Source organism: Geospiza fortis, unplaced genomic scaffold (genome assembly GCF_000277835.1).
Source record: "Geospiza fortis unplaced genomic scaffold, GeoFor_1.0 scaffold16, whole genome shotgun sequence".
In the NCBI taxonomy this organism is placed as follows: domain Eukaryota; kingdom Metazoa; phylum Chordata; class Aves; order Passeriformes; family Thraupidae; genus Geospiza; species Geospiza fortis.
Genome location: NW_005054302.1, coordinates 5554619 through 5573492, shown reverse-complemented (window position 1 = coordinate 5573492; position 18874 = coordinate 5554619). Strand labels below are relative to the sequence as shown.

The following is an 18874-nucleotide window of genomic DNA, read 5'->3' as shown; positions in this document are numbered from 1 at the left end:
TCATACACCACAAAAATAAGCAGATAATTTTCTCTCAGGAAATCTCATTAGTGGAAACTAGGTATGTTCTGTCACAGCAGCCCTTTTGAAAAAAACTGAAAAGGAGATCTTTCTCTTTCTTTGGGATATACACCACACATTGATTAATTAGGTAAGCTTTGAAGCATGATAAAAAGTTATCAAAGTAATAATATTCTCTAGGAATTCCATATCTGCACTGCAACCTTTCACTGAAGGTCAATGCCCTGGAGAATTCCTCTTACAGTATTATCTCTAGCTATTAAAATTAATGTAATTTCACTTTATCTTAAAAAAATGTAGTAAAGTACAAAGCACATCCTATACTCAAGTAACACTCACTTAAATGTAGGAGGAAATTTTAAATCAATATTTTCAGACTAAAGTTATAAAGCACTACATATGTACCGAATATAAATCAAAAGAGTGTTTCCAAAATACAATTTTATGCTGTAAGGATAAAAATGTATATCAAATTCTACATACAGTATCTGAAGCAAAAGTGTCTCTTGTACTAAGGCCTTAGCTCATTCTAAAGTAACAGGATTTTGCCTCTAGTAGAACTGAGTTTAAAAAAATCACACAGGGACCTGAAGCCTCCTCCATTACTCATAGGGGAATGATCAGCCCATTTTCTGTTACAAATATTTCTTTCTAAGAGGGCAGGCTGTGTTACAACACTGATGATAGGATTTGTGTATTCTGCTGTAATACAGCTCGCCCTCTCTTCCTGCAACATAACAGTTTCTCATTACCCTTCAAGTGCCAGGCTGCTCACACAGGTTTAAGGAGTGCTGGCACAGAGTTCCCATCCTGCTTATGCATTTGTGCTGCCTCTGGCTCTGTTGGAAATGCTGAATGCCTGAGTAGGTGAGCTGCACACCACAGTGCTCTCATCAGCGTGCTATGAGCTCTGACTCAGAGCAGGGAGCATCATCTGGATACAAACCAGACCTGCTTCGTACACCTGGCCACCATCCTGAGGTCCATCATGTGAGTTCTCTGCTTGTTTTTTCTACCTCTGTTGGCATCAGGACTGAAGGCACTTGGAGACAGTAGGTCATGTTTGGACTCAGGTGTTTATTATTTCTTATCAGTGAAACAGCCTCACAACGATGAGTTCTGCAGCCTTTCATTAGCAAGGCACAAAATGTCTCACCATCTCTTGTTACAAGGTCTTTTAAGACTAAACTATCCAATTAAGAACTGACACCTAGATTATTTGCCCCTTTAACCCAATAACTGATCCCTCGAAGCCTGCAATGCGGACTTTTCCGTCCAATTACAAAACATCACCCAAACCCATGAAGAAGAAGGAAGAAGGTGAAGAACAACCTGCCTTTGCCCTAAAACCTCCATGTTGCTTCATATTTATTTCTATGTTCTAAAACCCCAAACTCTAAGTTTTCCACTCTGTGATATTACACACTTCTAACCAACTACACACTCATAATCCCAGTGCTATTAATCCATTTTGGAAGCCTTCTCCACAGCCTCAGGTCAAATGTAGTACTCTCTTGCAAGTCTGTTCCCTTCAGCACAGAAAGTTTAAAATTCTCAGCATCCAGGTTTCCAACACATCACTGCTCACTGCCCACACTAGCATTGCTCTAAGGGGCAGATTTTTCATGAAGTCTACATGGTTGTACAAAGAGGTTATTTTTGTGATCACTACAATGAACACCTTCATATGATAACAGTGTACCCAGATAACAAGCCTCATTTCATCATCTACTAATGCACTTGATAGGTGAAAATCTTATCCTAAATTCTTGTTTATGTGATATGGTATTTTTAAAATTTATTTGTTTACTTTTTCATCTTAACTTTTTGAGACTTGAAGTGTCACTTAATAAGATATTCACTGCTCTCACAGTGATGAACACTTCAAGAACCACCAAAAGTAAATCCTTGCATTCTGGTGAATTCAGCCTTGAGATGACAACAAAATACATCCATCAAAGTAATTTAGAAAATGCATATATTTCATAAACCTCCAGGGCAACCTAAAAGTTAAGTCATGTATTTAAGAGCAGTCCAAGCACTTAAACACATATGGGCTTGGGGCCATGATGACTTTCCTGAGAACTTCGTTCAAGTGCTTGACCACATCTCCCTTAAATCCAATCTGAACTTCCCTGGATGCTGCTTTAAGACAATTTAATGCACATGGAACATTTGCTAATGGGAACCTGTGGCACAATGGGCCCCTTCATATTTTTTAAGTGAAAAACTGCTGACTAACAAAAATAGGGATCACTCTAGCCAATTTAACATTGTCTGGAAGGCAAAAGTCATGCCAACTGAATTTAGAAATCATGAGTATGTTTTTAATTATGATGATCATTGACATAGCCACTAGGAAAAATTATGCATTCCTCGCCACTTGTAGGAGGACTCATGTGACAGAGTGTAGAAGCTCACAGCATAGACATCCACATTTAGGTTAAGTACATAGATCTCCCTCACAGACAACTAAAAAAGCACACATTTTTAGTGAGTGATTCATCTTGTCCTAGAGTAGACATCTAAACTAGGACAAACTAAAGTAGACTTCTCCAAAAGTCCTTATTGCAGTAGTTTACAGGGTAAAGATAGCCACATGAGAGGAACCCTAACCTTAATAAACTTTAAAACAAATCAGAATATGCCTCTATGAAAGATAAGCTTTATTTTTAAGCACAGCTTCCAGGTTAGGTATTCTACCACCATCCCTCCTGCCCTGAAATCTATTACACCTAAAATTGAAGACAGAACAATTAAGAAATTATGATGAGCTTCTCAGTACCTCTACTTTCAGTTTAAGTATGATGAACTTTTTTCTCCTGAATTCTAATGGAGGTTTATTAGCACTTTTTGAAAATATTTGGTTATTCCCAGCATTTTATTCTATACATATTTCCTCTACAATGTCTTTATGTCTTTCTTTTACAGGTTTTCTTATCCAGACAGTGAAAATAAGAGGATTTTTCTGAAAAATAATGTGTATTAATGAAAATAGTCACAAAAAGTGAGTCTCAGAGTAAAATATACACCTTCAAAAGTTCCCTACAATTGAAGCAATGACTCAAAAGAAAGTGAAAATATGAAGAGGCTCTGTAAGACAGCTCTCCCAGCACATACCAGTGTAGCTAGCACATATAATTGCCTACAGTTATTAGAGAAGCAAAAATTATAAATAAATATAAATAAAAATCAAACAAAAAGATATATTTTAGTAGGATTAAATTAACATCTGTTTGAAATAGTTTTATATCAAAACTGAAAATGCTATGTCTTCTGGTATCTTCAGTCTTTGAATGCTTATTTTGTGTTCAATGAATGTTCACATGAAGTTTTAACAGAATTTTCTTCAAGATGCACAGTCCAACATATTTTTTCAGAATGGTATTCTTTTGAATCTGTTGGTATAGGACCAAAAAAAGCAGAAGAGCAGAGGAACTTGAAAATGTTACAAAAGGACATCTGGTTTTTCCCCCGCTGTACCAAAATAGGGAACGGAAATGGCATAGCACGGGAAGGAAGCACATTAACAGTGAGAAAGAGCAGGCAGTCCACAGATTCTTCTTTTATGCAGGTTTACACCAATTTGTAGAAGGGGCCTGTGGCCTGCCAGAGCTGCAGACATAGTGATGTAAACACTGTGGCACAGAACACAACGAAATGAAGCAGGTCTGTGTATCGCTGATTAGCTGAGAGTAAAGAGCAAAGGGGTTACCTTAATCGGGCTTCCATCTGGAGTAAGAACCTCTTCTGAAAGCTCCATCATCTTCAGTGCCATCAGGGCAATGGCTTTGGCATGACTAAGGCTTTTCTTATGGAGCCCTGCTGCAACGCAGTACGCATCACCTATTGTTTCCACCTGCAGCAATCAGAGAAACCCAGAGTTATGGCGTGATAATGAGAGGGGAACCCTGCTATTAGGGTTGCAATCAAATAGCAGTGCTTAAAACATGTGAGCAAAACACCCATAAATAAGCAATTAGACAAAAGAGCATAATTACCTGAGTCTGCAAACAGGTACAGTGAAAACCCGACAAGCAACAGCACAGTGGTTTATCACCTAATAACCAAAGAAGATTGTCTAGAACAGTGTATGGCATCAGCTGAGATATGACAACATTCTCCCACAGCAGTAACACAGAAAATTGCATTTTCCTAAATGAGAAATCACTTGCAGCTTCATTTCATACTATCCTGGATGAGTTTGCTGTTGGGTAAGAGTAGTGCCACATAATTATAATCAGTAATTAGTATTTGATATGCTAGAAAATTATATCAAGAAGAGAATTAGAAAAATCAAAACATCACCATAAAAACAGCGAAGACTACCTAAGTTCTCATTAGCGGGTAGCTCTTCCTGGTATAATTACAAATAGACACTATTGCTAAAGACTTCTGCCTGCACCTTTGTCCCTTATTTTCAAATAAGAATTGATGTCTCTCTCTACCATGCAGGATGTCTTACTCTGCATTCCCTACCTGCAGCCATGAAGTTCAGCAGACAGACCCCTCTGGTCTCTTCAGGCAGGCCTTACTGCTCTCTTATCCTGATTTGCTTTAAAAAAAGCTGGCCCCCAGAAGGAAGTGGGAGCAAAATGAATTGCAGAAGCCCTCTGATTCTGGATAAAGGCAGCCTGAGAAACACTGCAGCCCTCAAGGCCTGCAGCTTTATTTACAGCATTGTGTTTTGCAGTCTGTTTGCTCACACATCTGTAACATTCTCACACAAAATCCATTAACATGAGCCCAAGCAGACCTCAAGGATTAGTTTAGTTTTTGTGACATAACTAATCTGGCTTTCACCCTGCACACAACACTAGAAGAATGCCAGAAAATTCTTCAGCAAAGTCTAGGGTGAGAAGAAAGCAAGCACTGAGAAAGGAGTTATTCAGAGAATAAATATGGCTGATTCATCTCCCTGCAGAGAATCTACTAAGTAGTAGGCCTGCATCTTCTCAGATTAATTTCCTGTCTTGATAAACTGGAAACAGTATCTCAATACAAACAGTACCGGAAATAGTAAGCATCACATGTAAATGTACCCAGAGCATGAACCTAGAACAGGTTGAGCAAATACTTCCCCCACCACCAAACTTAATCTGCTGCAAACCCATTGTGAAGTTTGCCATCTTAACCTTTCTGGCTGATTGTGCAGGAGGATGTAAATATAGATAAGAAGCTGAAGGTTTCTCCTGAGCTGAGACAGCCATTAGAGCTCCTTCAACACCTTTGAAAGCTCCTAATAGTACTTGGATATAGAACAAAACACATAGGAGCAATCAATATTTCTGTCTGCCTGTTTGCCATATCTCAGGATGTCTGTCCACAAGCAGCAGACACTACCAATGCCCTGCAGTTGAGGAGTTTGTTTTTTCCAAAGATAAATGGGTGGGCAAGAATATATCAACGGCTGGTGAAAAATGTAGAAACTGAGCAAAAAGACAAACAAGCACAGTGAGAAGAAGTATCAGAAGTTAAAAAGACAGTCTGGAAGAAACAGATGTTTAAAATGCTCTAAATTGGATGAAAGCATTAGCAGAAATCCATTGTCATTCTTTAAAATCATGAATAAACATCAGTAGGAACAGACTCAAAGGGGTTACTAGAGAAAGATCTGAGTCTATGATGTCAAATACATAAATTAAATACAAATTCTGCTCCTTGTTGAATAACCTAATTTCAGAATTGCTTTTCCACTAAAGTTAGTTGCATAGATGTGGGATCATATACTGTTCCTGCAGTGTTCAGACAAAACTACTTATTTTGTTAACTTCTTCCCTCTTGGAAATTTCCATAGCTGTAATTTAACAGCTAAATTCCACACACTGAATGTACTGTACTACCAGAAAAATGGGACTGAAGCAGCCTCATATTCATCTTTATACAAAAATAAAAACTATAATAATGCCATTACTCTTTGAAGTGCTTGTCCCTATGGAGTTCATCTGACAGAAATACTGGAGAAGCAGAAGAAGGACTACAACTGCTTAGACTGACCTGGTAGTTTGAACTGGATGTGATGAGTACTGACAGGCCTGTCTAATGATTTATCATTCTGAAACCCTGTTTTCAGTCACTTCTAGGGTCTTCCTCAACTAAGCATTTAAGCTGTAATTTTCATTATGAGTACCTCCACTGAACTTTAACCTTGGTTCCATCCTTCTTCAAAACTAGATCTGACAAATCTTCCAGAAGTTCCAGCAGTTCTTGTAATTCAGATTGTCCATGGCATTTGCATTTGGTCCACTTGTATGGAGTCATAAAATCATTGAATGGTTTTGGTTGGGACACTTCAAGATTATCTAGTTTCAACTCCCCTGCCATGGACCAGAGACCCCTTCCACTAGACCAGGTTGCTCAGAGCCCCATCCAACCTGGCCTTGAACACTTCCAGGGATGGGGCATCCACAGCTCCTCTGGGCAGCCGGTTTCAGTGAATCAACACCTTCATTGTGAAGAATTTCTTCCTTTTACAAAATACAGTCAGTTTTGGTTCATAATCAATGACTGTTGTCCTGTAACAATAGGCCTTGGTAAAATGTCTCTCTCCATCTTTCTTATAAGCTCCATTTATACATCAAAGGTCACACAAGATCTCTTTTCTAGGTGGAACAACCCAACTCTCAGCCTGTCTTCACAGGAGAGGCGCTTTGGTCATTTCTGTGGCCCTCCTCTGGACTCACTCCAAGACATCCATGTCCTTTTTTTTGCTTAGGGCACCAGAGCTGGATGCAGCACTGCAGGTGGGGTCTCACCACAGCAGAGCAGGAATCACCTGCCCTGACCTGCTGGCCACATTTTCTTTTGATGCAACCCAGAGTATGGTTAGCTGTCTTTGGCTGCAAGTACACATTGCTGCCTCATGTCTAAGTTTTCATCTACCAACGTTCCCAAGTCCTTCTTCAGAGGGATGGTCTCAATCCATTCATCCACCAGTCTGTATTAATACTGGGGATTGCCCTGACCCAGATGCAGAACCTTCACTTGGCCTAGCTGAACTTCACAAGGGTTTATGAGGACATTAAAATGGAGACTGCAACAATACATCACACTTCGGAATTTCAGGCTGGGCCCTTGAGTGAGTCAGACGCACACAAGGAAGAAGGGAATTTCTCTTGTCTCAGCTGAGGAGTAGCAATTGGACTAGAAATACAAAGTACTGCTCATAGCTTGCTCCAAAGTATTGTCTGGGTAGATCATGAAACTGTGCACACCAGAGAGCAACCTACTCCATAAATATTCAATGCCAATAGGATTAAATGAAAAGGCAGGCACTACTCAAAGTGTCTAAAAATTGCTGCACTCAGATCTATTTGATACTCTTCGAGATGATGATATACAGCAATAAAACTCCAGAGGAAATCTCTACCATGTGATAAACTAGATTCTGAGTTTTTGACTTTGTAATGTGACTTTTAAGATGCATTAGTAGTAGTATATTCGATTTTTGTGTTCTTCCTAGATACATATGCAGGAAAAGATATTTTGCTTTCAATCGTTTAAGACTGGAATGCCTTATGCTGCTTCTTTAAAAAAGTGAAATATATTCTCTTCTGAATATTAAAGCCATTTTTGCAGATGACTGACAGTTTACCATTAATAAGACTTAGGTTTTTTGGTATTTTTTTTGTAATTAAATTATAGTTTCTTACTGCTCCTAATAGTTCTAGCTACACACTGATTGCTTGAGCAACTGTTACCAACTTTTCATCCCTTTTCACTGATTTACACTTACCATAACAAGCTTCACTGGAGTCTTCATTAATTGGGAATTAATACACAGTACCACAGAAGAGAAGTTGAACTTGCATTTCAAGAAAAAGACCAGTTTCTAAAAACTGCATAACAGAATTTTTATTCTTAACTAACAAATTAAGAATCCAGGAAGTACTGCAGTTACTAAACTGCTATACAAAAGTCTCCTCTAAAGCCTTCTTTAACTCTCAAGTCGCTGGAACTGTCCAAATGTTTTCCAGTCAGGCCCTCAAAAAATATTATAATAAAATTAATAATTAGTTGAAGTGTTGTGTACTCTACAGCTCAGGAAAACTTTCTTGACTGGTATCCCAACACTGCTGAATACTGAAGAGTGATAATGCATCCAATTGCAGCAGGAAGCAAACACCTTCTGCTTTTGTGAAGTTATTTTCTATATAGCCAGCTTCTGTTAGTCCTCAGTAGATACTGTATGCCTGCTTTAGATGTGAACAGTAATTTTTACAGAGGGTGAACCCTATAGTAATTGTCTTACAGTCACTTATCCTTAATTCATAACCATTTGAGATGGAGTATGATTTGCAGATCAATTTGGTAGCACAGAATTCAGAATGTAATTCCTCCAATTCTAAAGTGCCAGAGAAAAGAGATTAATAACCTGATCCCTGGGCAGCTCCAACAGGTCTCTTCCAACTATCAGTAGCTAAAACTTATGTTGTCTTTTGTTATTCAACTGAGAAACTGGAAGTTTTAGCCAAATGATGTTCATGGATATAAAGTCAGGGCATTGTTTCAGTGACAGTTTTTAAGGGAAAATGTGGTGCACTGATGTAACATCCCTGCTTTGCATCCTTCATCCTGAATTCATGAATATGCACCAGTCATTAACTTTCTGAACTTCCAGAGGTAACAAAAAAAAACCTGAAATGTCACACTTCATTTCACAGAGTATCATACACGGGGCAGAGATACTGTTTTTTAAATGAAACCTGAAATAGCAGGCTGAAGATTTTTCACCTAAAATACTCAGGAATTCAAACATTCAATTCTAATGAGTCCTACTCAGGGCCTTTTTAAAGCACAGCTTGGAAATAAACATAAAAAACATAATTGCAGGGGTCACTCTGTGGCAATTCTAATCTGAAATGTCTACTGCAATCAGAAATATTAAATACATTGAAAGAAGTAGCTGGAGGGAGAATAGGCTGTAGTTTTAGTCCTGTCTCTCTCAGCAGGTTTCCTGTGAAAACCTAATATATAATTTGTATTAGAACTATTGCAATGGAGTACTCACTACTATTTTTTTCAGGTAAGAGACATAAATAAGTCTGAGTGCAGTTTGTGTGTTTTTAATGGGTTAAATTATACTCATATCAATCAGGCTTCTTTGTTTACAATCAAAATGAAATACATACCAAAAATGGGTCAGAAAATTCATAAGTTTTTTATTTTTTCAGGAAGAAAACCTACCTTTAACAGCATGTCTTTTGTAGATCCTTCACCTTCCTCTGAAGGGTACTTATGTACTATTGTTTTCATCTCTAAAATACTCACAGGGCTGCATACAGATTTATTATCTCACTCATAAGGGTTGTGGTATTTAGTACCCATTTAACATAAAATAATTTATGCCACTGTCCCTTACAGCCTGTTCAATGGTGGTTTTTAAAAATAAATTGGAAATAAAAAGTGAGACTGCCTTCCAGTTCAGGATAAGGAACTACAGGATATTCCTGCTACACACAGATGACCAGAATACAGGATTACTTTGGAAAGCAAATATGTAAGAATTGCATATCAAATGTTTGTTAAAGGTTTCTCGTAGTTGAGAAAAGGGTCACGTTTGAGGAAAAATATATTATGCTGCTCAATATTTTTTGTGTGTGTTTTCCACTGACATATATGAGTAATCTATATAAGTGTATCATACACATAAAGTTTAGATAGAATATCCAGACTTAGATACTCTTTAGCCATGTCTTGATTTCTTACCCTTCTTTTTATAGAGTAACAGATGTTTCTTCCAACTGAATTGAGTTTCCATATGCATCAAATCCTGCTTGTGGTCTCCTCCCTTTGTCCTATTTTAATCACCAGAAATATTTATTTCTGCTTAAGTAAGTATGTGTTCATAATCACTGTAATTTTAAGTTGGCAAGGAAACTTGGAATATTAAACAATTTTTCTATGCTCCACACCCTGTTTACAGACACAGTGTACAAAGTGTATATGCTATGTTTAGCTGAAGAGAAGATCATTACTAAATTGTTTCTTATCACATATGAGTAATCTGCCAATAGCCTGAAACTATCCTACTGCTGGGAGATACTCTATAAAACTTTATTTTGTAAAACTGAAATAATAACAAACAGCAGTTGCAATTATATCAGTTTCCTCTTAAAGAGTTTGAGAGTGAAGAAAACAGAAATAATGAGCAGGGAAAGGGGTAATGCTTTAGCTAATTGCAGTTTAATGCTCTTCTGTTCATCACTTAACTAATCTCTCTGAGAAAACTAATTTTTCTAGTTTGTTTGTGGGTCCTTTTTTAACCTGCACTGAAGAGCATTATTCTCCATCTTAACCTGCCTCTCCTTCTGCCTGTTTCCTATGCATGTTTACCTTCTCCCACAAAAATACAGACACAGTGTTCTCAGTGCATAAAATGTTTACTTAGCAGTTAACACTTTTCAAAACACAGTATATTAAAAAAATCTAGAATTTTAAAATATATCTGTGTTTTATAAGAAAACCTGTGGGGTGTTTTTCCTGATAATAACATTATTTGCACCTGCATCAGCCTACAAATGAAGGAAACAGGTCAATTGTCCATTTACTCTAGGGCTGGGCTGCCAATCTGAGTGACTTGCACAGGCAGGATGAATTGGAAGCTTATGAAGTTCAGTAAGGACATGTGCAAAGTCCTGTCCCTGGGAAAGAATTTCTCTGGAACTGATACAGCTAACTTCCTGAAGAGTGGCTCTTTGGGAGAGACCCTGGGGGTCTTGCTGGGCAGTAAATGTCACATGGGCCAGCAATCAGTCCTGGGAACAAAGAGGGCCAATGACATTCTGGATGTATGAACAGAGGCCAGGGAAGTGCCAATCACCCCCCACTCAGCACTTGTTAGACTCAGATACCACATCCACTTTGGGGGTCCTCAGTGCAAGACAGAGATTGATAAACTGCATCCAACTCATTGGGGCCAGCAAGATGGTGGGGGCTGGAGCACCTGGGAAAACGGGCTGGGAAAGCTGAGCTTGTCCAGACTGCAGCAGAGATAGTTTCATAGCACTTGAGTGGATACAAGTGGGCTTTCCACACTGGTGGAGGGTGAGAGAGCAAGAGAAAAAATGAAATCAGCATCCTTATGAGTTAGGAAACAGGGAAACCTGTGAAACTTACTGACAACAAGGTCTTACTCAAATAAAAGGAAGCTTTTTAAAGCAATCAAGCGTCTGCAGACAGTGAAGATTTTCATAGATGCTTCAGCAAATATAGGGATAAGGAACATAATCTTTTTATTTTAGGTGGTAAATCTCAAAATGAAAATGCTATAAAGAAGTTTGCTCTATGAGCCTGACATTTCACAAGTATCTCACAAGGCATCTTTTACTTCTTCAAGCAGCCGCATTCAGTACAAGTGCAGACCATTATAATGCACTATTTTGGCAGATTCTAAGATAATCCAAGCTATAACTATATGGTATGCCCTGTTCTCAAATATAGCCATTAATTATGTTACTAATTGTTTCAGTGGGACTGAGCAATGACGAGGTGTTTTGACAACAATCATCACATTCATTCATATAATGTATAGAAATTCAGCTTTGAATTAATCACTTAAGTGTTCTAAGGGACGCTATAGAGAGACAACAGAATATCTATGCAGGTGGTGATGGGAGTTACTCCAGTGGCACTATAATAAAAATCAAGGACGGCAGAAAGAAATAACTTGAGTGGATACTGATTGTATGAGAGAAATTAAAATGCAGAAAAAATTCCTTTAGCCCAGCTAAAATACACTCTGTGCATTAACTATAACAGGGCATCAAACTATAACATTATTAAATAACCATAAAACACATGAAAAGTAGATGGCACTAGCAGAAAGAAGCAGTATTTCAGCTGCATCTTACAGACTGCAAGCTGCCAAGATGTAGCAGCTGTAATCTACACAGGTGAGATTCAGTTCACCTAACCAGAAATATGTCTAATATAGCAATTTGAATATGAGCTATTCACTCTCAATTGTCTTCATAATCAATGAACCCAATGGGAACTCTTGCAGTTACCTGACCTGTGCTAAGAACCTCCTTCATAAACAAAAGTCTAACACTTTAAAAAAATCACACTTACCCTATAAAATCAAACTTTCCTCTGTTGACTGTGAGGATAAGTCTAATTATTAACTCTTAGCTAAAAGTAGCATATTTTCAGATCTATCTCAGAACTGTAGAAAAGGAAGAATGAACAAGACTATGTGAAGAGGCAGAAGGGCAGATTGAACCTCTGAAGGTCACAGAAGCAGGTCAATTTTAAAAGAAGGACATGGCAATTTCTGCAAAATCAAATACTTCTTTAGGAAAGCGGACCTCTAGATTGTCAGAGGAACCAGTGGAAAAACTTTCTACACTCCACAGATCAGTTTCCTTTCCAGTCTTCGATATTAATCCAGAACAGCATTTATTGGAGGTGTGAACCTTAAGTGATTCTTATGATGACCTCAACAGCAAAATCAAAGCCTTCTAGCATATTATTTTGATTTGAAGACCTGGATTTCATTTCTTAATGAGCAAAATCAATGTTCTATATGTGCTCCTCAGCCTAGACTTACTGGAGCACATCTTAGCTTCCTGCATACCCAGGCTGCATTTCCATGGTAGCATATGAATATTAAAGGAGATGGTTTGATAAGTTTCCAGTTTGGCCAGCATGAGGCCAAAATTCAGGATATGAATGAACACTGGAGATTATCAGGGCCTACAGTAAAGACCTATGCTTTCACACAATATTCATTATCCTGTTTATCCATATTTCATTCCATCTGCAAGACTGAACTACACAGTACCTCAAAACTATGTATTTCTTTTATGAAAGCTGAAATGTCTTCTCTCTAAAGGAATACAGTCAAATTCAGCCTTAAGATGAAATTCTTGCAAGTCTAACTGTAAAGGAAACCTTTGAAGTTTTTAGTATCTCCCAAAGGCTTTTCTTTCATCTGTTTTCTGCCCTAAGTTGTACAGCAGGAGAATAAGGAAAAGGCTGTGGTATGTGGCAACATGGTGCTTCAGACTTTTCATTTGGGCTTCATTATTCCTGCCCATGACTTCTAGTCCAGCAGCAAACAGGACAGTTTTTAACTGGTATGGGACAAAAACTGAAGAAAATGGAGATTCTCTCCTTTTTAGTTTTAAGTCAGCAATCTCAGCACTCATCACAGGAGCAATTTATTTGATATTCATATTCTACCTCAAGATGTCATTGACATCGCCCATATTTTCTTCTACCCAAATCATTCTCACAGTATCTCTGCAGATCAGTCATAACCTTACAATGTTCTCATTCACGATGGAGCTCACATTACCAAGCGTCAGTCACACAAAAATGAAGCTTTAATTCAGTATACTCATCTATACTCTTTCTATAGTAACTGAAGAGAAAAATGAATTTTCAAGGCATGACGCATTCCATCCTGAATTCTGTGAACCTATTTTTCCCATTTACTACAGCACGATGCAAATGTGTGTGTCTTTGCTTGCAGCCATGCCCAGACTGTCCTTTGACATGCAAGACCCCTCCTATGCTGTCACCAGCATGCTCTTCTGGGCATTGCCTGAAAAACAGGTTTATGTGGGCCACAGGCCTAGTTTGTGAGACTCCCAGAGACTCTAGGGGAGCTCTGTGCCTTTGAAAGTGCAGCACAGTGGGCATGTTCCTGCTCCCACAGCGTACCCCAAGCCAGGAGAAGGACTGCATAAGTGCGCTGACTGCTAGTGCTACGATACCACTGGTCAGCGCAACAGCAAGATCCTGCTTAGCTCACGAAGTCCTGGGTCTGGCCATGCATATTTTGGCATGCAGGTCAGGGGATGTTATTAATCACTAAGTGCAGGGAGAGCAGAGGTGAAGTATTTTGGGCAGCTTATGGTACAAAGACTTGAACATTCATTTAATCTAAAACACAGATTCTAAGGAAAGAAATAACAAATAAACATGCCGGAGGGAAACCAGATGTGGTTATTTCCCTGAGACATTAAGTGTGTGTGCTCTTTCTCTAGAGGTGGTGTAAATGCAGTTCAGAAAAGCCTCCTGAGAGCTTGGACGAGGTATTCTTGATCCTGAGGTAGGTCTAGATCCACATTTCTGTCTACATTGCAACGAGTGAATACTGTCCTTTTTCAAATGAAACAAAATCTATTTGGTTTTGTGCTGTTTCTGAATACAAATTAAGGCCTAATTCTGTTTACATTTTGAAGTTTTCTCTAAATTTTTTCTACTGCAAAGATTTGTCAGCAAAGCTTTGAAACAGTTGAATTTTGCAACACTGCTTAAGCTTAACAATATCCATCAGCATACAGCACTATTTATAGATTTCCAAATCTCTGGTATATTATAAAAAACTTCCTGCTTTGGAAAGGATTATAAAGTTTTCAAGATAGGATCTGAGAACACAACTGCTTTCAAAGAATGTCCTTCAGTTTTTTACTTAGTGTTTCACTGTCTTAGCTTCTGTCTCTAATGTTTTCAAAATCAATTCCTAGGCAGTGAAATCTTGTGCCCAAGTTTCAAGGTAACTTTGCAACACTTTTATGACATGACATTCTGCTTTTGGAAATACTTCAGGAAAGCTCCTCCCATGTGAGAAGGGAGGGATTACAGGCATCCACCTATGAAGTTCAGAACCCTGTTCTTCTTGTAAAGCTCATTTTTCAAAAGAAGTGACTTCCTATAAAACCAAGCTCCTTTCCCAGGAGCCTAATTAAGAAGCAATTGCTCTTACCAGGCCTGAGGGCATCTTATTTTTAGTGAATTTAATGATGTTACACACTGGCAAGTTCAGGAGTATTTTGCAGGAAGAGCTGTGTTTGAACTCTTTCTAAAGCACCTACTTAGCAGTCTTAAGCACAGATCTTTCAGTATGCAATATATGGAGAAACTCTTTCATCTACACTGTAATTCAGAGTGTTACTTCCTTTAGAGAAGAAAAAAAGGCAAACAGTACTTGCCATGTAGAATTACTACCTAGTATCTTAAAAGAGGGGTTTTTTTCAGTAGTTAAAAGAGTCATGCCAGAAGACTTGCAGTCTATATGACACCAGCATCAGGTTTGCACACAACAGCTACGGAATACAAAATTCATAGTGTATAAATGATTTCTCTCTTCTGTAGGCAAATATGAAACTGCAAAAATCAGACCAATTATCTCTGATGAACAGAAAACTTCCTGGCTGGTATTCTGCCTATTGCAATATCAAAGTGCAGAACTACTTAACAAAACCAGAAAATATTAAAATAATCATGTATGACCCAAGACACACATTTCAGTTTAATGTGATCGTCCTTCTCCCAGCATAAGTGTGGTCTTAATTTGCCAGAGGTATCCCCAGTATTTAAACTCCTAGTGAAACAGAACATCCTCCTCAAGGTTATGCAGGCTTTAATTTATGTGTCCTGAAATTCCTATGTCATCCAGTTTCTATAAACTTACTTAAGTATCCTCCATGTTAATTTAAATAATTTAATAAATTAAGGTACAGTTATGAATGCTATTTGCATGAATGAAAATGTTGCATCTTGGTACATGATAGTCTAGCCAGACTGCTTGAAAATGAAAAGGGCCAAAGCAGATGGAAAGTGAAATTAATTTTCTCCAGTCCCTCAGAGGTACTAAAATTTAGAAGGTGGAAAAACTGGACAGAATAAAACAAAGGACATAGGATCAGGGACATAGCATCTGTGTGCTGCAAGAGGGAATGCCCGTAAGCATGGTTCCTGTCTGGCCACAGTATGTGGGCTGGCTCCTCAGTTTGGAGCAGGGAGGACATTCTTCTTGGTCCTATTCAAGTCAAAGCTTATAGCCAGGCTTCACATACAAACTGAGCACTTGGAAAGTGCTCACAGGACCTGTAAGCTGGACACAGACTCTAAGGCTCCCATGCAACTTGAGAGAAATGGACCAGGGCAGTTACAAACATAAGCGTGCATTCCAGACGAGAGAAAAGTGAAAGGAGAGATACCAAAAAAAGAAAAAAAAATAAAAGAAGGAACTATATACAAGTATGGTATTAGTGAAGAAGTAGAAAAGTAGTTCTGTACAGAACCAGAAGTCCTAGGCTCTTTAGAGGATTCTTGGGTGATGTATCGCAGGAGAACATGCACAGATGTTTTAGTGCTTTGTGCAGGGCTGTGTGTTTATAAAGCAAAGAATAACTCTTCTGTAGCCTGAGTGTCTGTTTGCTTCATTTGCAGATCTCCCTGAAGACAGAAAGTGTAAATCGTCCACAAGGCTGGAGAAAAATATATGCTTAAAGTAATGGGAAGTCTTAAAATATTCTTGAGTTCTTGGGTGGTGTTACACCAGATCTGCAGGGAAAATCCGGGGAACATTTTGTGTTTCTTTTTTTTTTCCTTAGGGTTTTTTTCCCCTTAACCCAAGAACACTTCTGAGTTCCCCAAAGAGAGAGCTGCCCTGGCTTTGCTCTAACTTCATACTGGAGTGAGACATGCCAGTGTGCTAGCAAGTCCAGGTACAGGCAAAGACTTGAAGGAGGAGAAAGTGCCATAGCCAGAGACAGGAGAAAGAAGGTTCAGGAACCTCTGTGGCGGGACCAAAACAGAGTCGTGTGCTGAAGGCAGCTCTACCAGGCTGGGTGGACTGCAGAGAGAGCAAGCTTCTGGGCTATGCAAATTTCTTTCTATTGCCCATTTTCATCTATTACACATTCAAAACCCACTGACTTTAAGCTATCAGGAAGAAGCAACACCTAGTTCACTGGTAATCCTCAGAACTGCACCATTCCATTTTTATAAAAAGGTATCTTGTAATATTTTATGTGTTCTGTATTGCTCATGTAAGAGTATCACTATCATTTTATATAACTTAATTGCATTTCCTGCATTTTGCAAATGCCTAAGCTGAAGTTTAGAATTTTAAAACTTCTCAAAATGGCCATGTATTTGCACAGAACTTAAAAGGTTAAAGCTGGATGGAAAGATGGCAAAAATAGTGGCCATATATTTTACATGAAAACTTGGAGACTATGTTTTTTAACTTATGAAACAGAAAGCCTGGAAAACTTCAGAATAATCTGAAGCTCATGACTCTGCTTATTGAAGTATTCTTTAGTCATTATAGCACTGATAGTAAGGTTGAGAACATTTATTTGAGTACAAGTATGTACAAATACTTGTATTTGAGTACAAGATGTATTACTTCTCAAGAGAAGACGGTCATGGCACTGAGAATGTACTGGTATTTTCTGTAAAATGAGTACAGATCTCTGCAACTTAAACTACCAGTACAGAAATGTAAAGTGATATTCTTAGAAAATGGGAGTTTAAAATTACATTCTAAATATAAATATTTTTACATATAAACATTTTTCAAAACTGGTGAGTATCAGTCTTGAATGATTGCAGGAAAGTCCAGATTTCCCATCATTTTTTAGTCTTGGGTCTTTACAATGAGCAAACACTAAGGATGTATACATTGTTGGGCATATAAAATCAGAAAATAAAGATGTAACATACTAAGTGTATCATGTTGCCAGGAATAAAAGCCCGTGGAAGCTGCATGTGGTACCACTCAGAGAGAGTGCCAGTTCAGCCAAATAATGAAACCAAAAAGAAAGCAGGAATCCACACAGCGAAGTTGTGGATTCTGACTGTAAAATTATGTATGTAATTATATTGTCTTATATAAATAATCAATAAACTTTCAATTAAAATGTTTACGATGAAGATGTATAGCAAAGAAATTCTGGCAGCTAACCACAGTTCGTTTTCAAAAAAACATTTAGTACTCTCTGCTTAGACAAGCAAAGTGGGACTTAGGACTTCAGAGAAAGTGAAGTATAGCGTCAGAGAAAATCTATAATGTCTTCAAGGACAAATTCTGCTCTGTTTAGAGAAAGACAAAGAAACTAACACCTACAGGATCAGGCCTGATTCTGCTCTGTTTGGCTTGACACTACCCAGCCATGCAGCCAAAAAAACATGCACAATAAATGCTGCCTTTACACAGCTAAAGGGTGCAAGAGGGAAATGCAAGAGGGAAAGGAAACTGAGGGGGAAAGAGCTGAGAATGTAAGCCTACAAAGGCAGAAGGACTCAACAAGAAACAAATATTGTAAATGAGCCAATGTCAAATACATATTACATGAAGGAGAAACAGAAGCTGTGGGAATCTTAAGCAGGGAAGATTTCAGTCTGCAGGGTTAAGTCTAAATGCCAGAAGACATGGCTGCAGCATATCTAAATAGCTTGTTTGATAAAGAGATGGCTTAACTGAAACACCATTTCCCAGTCCTTGGCTGATAAACAACAGGAACTCAGAGGCAGTGAAAAACAGGTCAAAACAGACCAACCAGTACATATTTTAGCCAAAGCCACAGCTTTCAGAATGTACTGAGATATCTCTCCCATGATTTCTGCTCCTGGAGTCCATGCTTTTACTTGCACGTCCACAAACACCAGCTTGCCAAGCATCTGCTGCTACACTGACCTGAACTGCTCTCCCTGCTTGACTTTTTCTCCCACTCCTCAACCTCAAGCCACATATAATTAGCTCTGATAGTCAGCAGCCCCAGTTTCCAAATGCATCACCAGGTCTCAGTTCTTTCACCTCCTTGTTCTTCTGTGATTATCATGAGCATGTCCCCCCTAATCTTTTCACCAAGGCTATATGTCAGCAGATTCTTTCCCAAGTTTCTAAAACACAGATTCTTCTAGAGTGCTAAAACTGTCACCCAGGCTCATAGCACCGTGCATCTCAATTACGGCAATATTCTCCCTCAGCCTGGACAAATGTAATCTGTCATCGTTGCTATCCATTCAAAATTCTGCTGTGAAATTCATCTTCTGAGCCCATCATCTGTCTGTGTCATTCTTACCTGTCCCTCCATCCATTTGATAAACT

At 38.5% G+C, this 18874-nt stretch overlaps 1 protein-coding gene across 1 annotated transcript in view; it reads right to left on the bottom strand.

The window, feature by feature from the left end:
- GUCY1A2 (guanylate cyclase 1 soluble subunit alpha 2) overlaps positions 1 to 18874 on the bottom strand; it is a 124054-nt gene that overhangs the window by 41025 nt on the left and 64155 nt on the right. Inside the window, exon 6 of the mRNA XM_014311752.2 lies at positions 3737 to 3880. Coding sequence (XP_014167227.1) covers positions 3737 to 3880 — 144 coding nt within the window. The remainder of the gene's footprint in view (positions 1 to 3736; positions 3881 to 18874) is intronic.